At 34.7% G+C, this 2441-nt stretch overlaps 1 protein-coding gene across 1 annotated transcript; it reads left to right on the top strand.

Annotated features, from left to right (window-relative positions):
* The first annotated feature begins 228 nt into the window (after positions 1–228).
* Positions 229–2137, top strand: LOC110420021 (ubiquitin-NEDD8-like protein RUB2). Its single transcript, XM_021433174.2, has 3 exons — positions 229–448; positions 1344–1603; positions 1811–2137. Exons 1-3 carry the CDS (start codon positions 356–358, stop codon positions 1920–1922), a joined length of 465 nt encoding a protein of 154 aa, XP_021288849.1. The 5' UTR covers positions 229–355; the 3' UTR covers positions 1923–2137.
* The last annotated feature ends 304 nt before the right edge of the window (positions 2138–2441 follow it).

Below are 2441 nucleotides of genomic sequence, written 5' to 3'. Positions count from 1 at the left end.
GTTGCAAAAGATCAAGCAGCCCATGTGTCCACACTTTGGACCAATTCCGGGGCCCCTTTGATAGAACTTTTTAAGAGCGCCACGTGGCAAAGGACCAAACAGCGCAGGTGCCAGAAATTTTGGCGCCCTTATGTGACTTCCTTTGACATGTAAGAAAAAATATGAGGCCCCACCACTTAGGTATTTCTGTCTCTAATCGAACACAGATTTAGAGATTCTCACAAAAATTAACAATAAATACCCCCCAGTCCCCAGTCCCCAGTCCCCAGTATTCTTCTCTTAAAATAGCCAAGCCACCCCCGGAATTGCATTGCAGCATCAAATTCCTTCCTTGCCAAAACCCAGTAAGAAAGAGATGCAGATCTTTGTTAAGACGCTTACAGGGAAGACTATCACCCTCGAGGTTGAGAGCTCGGATACTATCGATAATGTCAAGGCTAAGATTCAGGTTCTTTTCCTTTACTATTTTCGTTTTGTTTGTCTAAAGAATTAGTCTTATTATCTGGAGTTCGTAGTTGACTTCGTGTTTTGGTTGATAAGAAAACTTAAAGTAAACGATTAGGAAATACTTTTATAGATACGTGTGAGGGGTAACTCTTCCTATGTTTTAAGAATTTTTTTTTCTATGGTTTTTTTTTTTATTTTCAATGAATTTGTATTTGGAATTCGTAGTTGACTGTCTGTTTGGTTGACGAGAAAGGCAAAGAAAACCAAAAGGAAAGTTTAAAGAAAGAATTCGAACTTAAATTATTGATGGGTATATGAAAATATGGTTTTATTAATTTTTTGGTTCCTATTGTATGCTAAGAATTTGTACTCTTTGACCGTACTTCGGTTTTGCTGCTTCCGTTCCTAGTTTGGACTAATCGATTAGATGCTGTATTGAAATTGTCTAGGAAGGGAAATACTTTATGGTAGAAAATTTTACTTAGATTTTTTCTAGGGTGAGATACTTTGACATTGAATGGTCGAAAAAAATTGTAATGATCACCTAACATCAAAATAAGATACAATGTTTGTGTCTTCTTGATTTGTTTTTACTTTCATGCTATTTAGCATTGAGTAAATTATCTCAGATTTTTTAGCCGATGATATATTTCGATCTGACTTCTTTGGAATTGTGGATTAACTTTATATTTAGTGGTCGTAACAACTGTGATAGTCACCCAAGATTAGTAGGATACAATCTATTGACAAAGAATTCTCTACTTTGTGATTAATTTATTTTCTTTTTATTTGAACTGCTTGACAGAGCTTGGAGTGGTGTCTATGTTAGACCCTTTTTTTTACTCTTCTGTAATAAATTGTTTGCTAATTACTAATGGTGGACTCGACTTTTATAGGACAAGGAAGGAATCCCTCTTGATCAGCAGAGATTAATTTTTGCTGGTAAGCAGCTTGAAGATGGTCGAACTCTTGCAGATTATAACATCCAAAAGGAGTCGACTCTTCACTTGGTTTTGAGGCTTAGGGGAGGAACTATGATCAAGGTCAAGACTCTGACTGGGAAAGAAATTGAGATTGATATTGAGCCAACTGATACCATTGACCGGATTAAGGAACGTGTTGAAGAGAAAGAAGGAATTCCACCTGTGCAGCAAAGGTAGTCATCTTGTTCTGTGGGTTTTTCTTTTGAAATAGACTTGTATAGTTGCATCATTATTTTGGTTTAATCTGTGCAACATTCACCTGAAAGATGCATTTTTGAGCATAATAAAAGTGCTTCACTTTTGTTATTGTTGACAGATCCGGTTTATGATTTCTTAGTTGCCTGGATGTTGTAATGCACTCATGTGTTCCATGTTTGCAGGCTCATTTATGCTGGCAAGCAGCTTGGAGATGATAAGACGGCTCGTGAGTACAATATTGAGGGTGGCTCTGTGCTTCATCTGGTGCTTGCTTTGAGAGGGGGAAGTCTTTAGATGGTGCTCCTTATATCATAAACATCAAATGGCTTAAATTTTATAATTTTTATATTTAACAAAATATGGATGACTCTGTATGTGATATGTATTGGATTGAAAAACAGTTTCGGATAATTTGTTTGACATGTTATAGACATGTTCTGTTTTGTTAGTAATTTACATGAATAATCTAATCTTTTTCCTTTAATATAAATCATGCTTTTACTTTGAAACTGGAAATTATTGAGACAACCGAAAAAATAATTTCCTTGTGTTTGTTTAATAGCTTATTGTATGCTGTGTTTGGTTTGAATTTTTTACTTCAGAAACACTAATGATAATCACACAAATAATTAAAATAATAAAACAGATACCTATTTATGCTACTTTTATTTACTGGTTTGCTACTTATTACAAAAAGTTGTTTGGTTAATGACATCTACTTTAACAAGTAAAGTATTAATTTGGTTTTTATAGGTAGTAAAGCTATGAATAACTCAAACCGTTATGTGGTTTAAGGCTTCGACGGTTGTAAAA

Source organism: Theobroma umbraticum, unplaced genomic scaffold, assembly GCF_002168275.2.
Source record: "Theobroma umbraticum cultivar Fairchild unplaced genomic scaffold, ASM216827v3 scaffold_67.0, whole genome shotgun sequence".
In the NCBI taxonomy this organism is placed as follows: Eukaryota; Viridiplantae; Streptophyta; class Magnoliopsida; order Malvales; family Malvaceae; genus Theobroma; species Theobroma umbraticum.
The sequence above is the reverse complement of the archived record's forward strand: the minus strand, read 5'-3'. Positions and strand labels throughout refer to the sequence as shown.

What these genes read in the sequence shown, in the direction of transcription:
- LOC110420021 (XM_021433174.2), top strand. Translation starts at nt 356, where the DNA reads ATGCAGATCTTTGTTAAGACGCTTACAGGGAAGACTATCACCCTCGAG. An exon ending in ATGTCAAGGCTAAGATTCAG is followed by an intron (nt 449 to 1,343) that starts GTTCTTTTCCTT and finishes CGACTTTTATAG; the next exon opens with GACAAGGAAGGAATCCCTCT. An exon ending in ATTCCACCTGTGCAGCAAAG is followed by an intron (nt 1,604 to 1,810) that starts GTAGTCATCTTG and finishes CCATGTTTGCAG; the next exon opens with GCTCATTTATGCTGGCAAGC.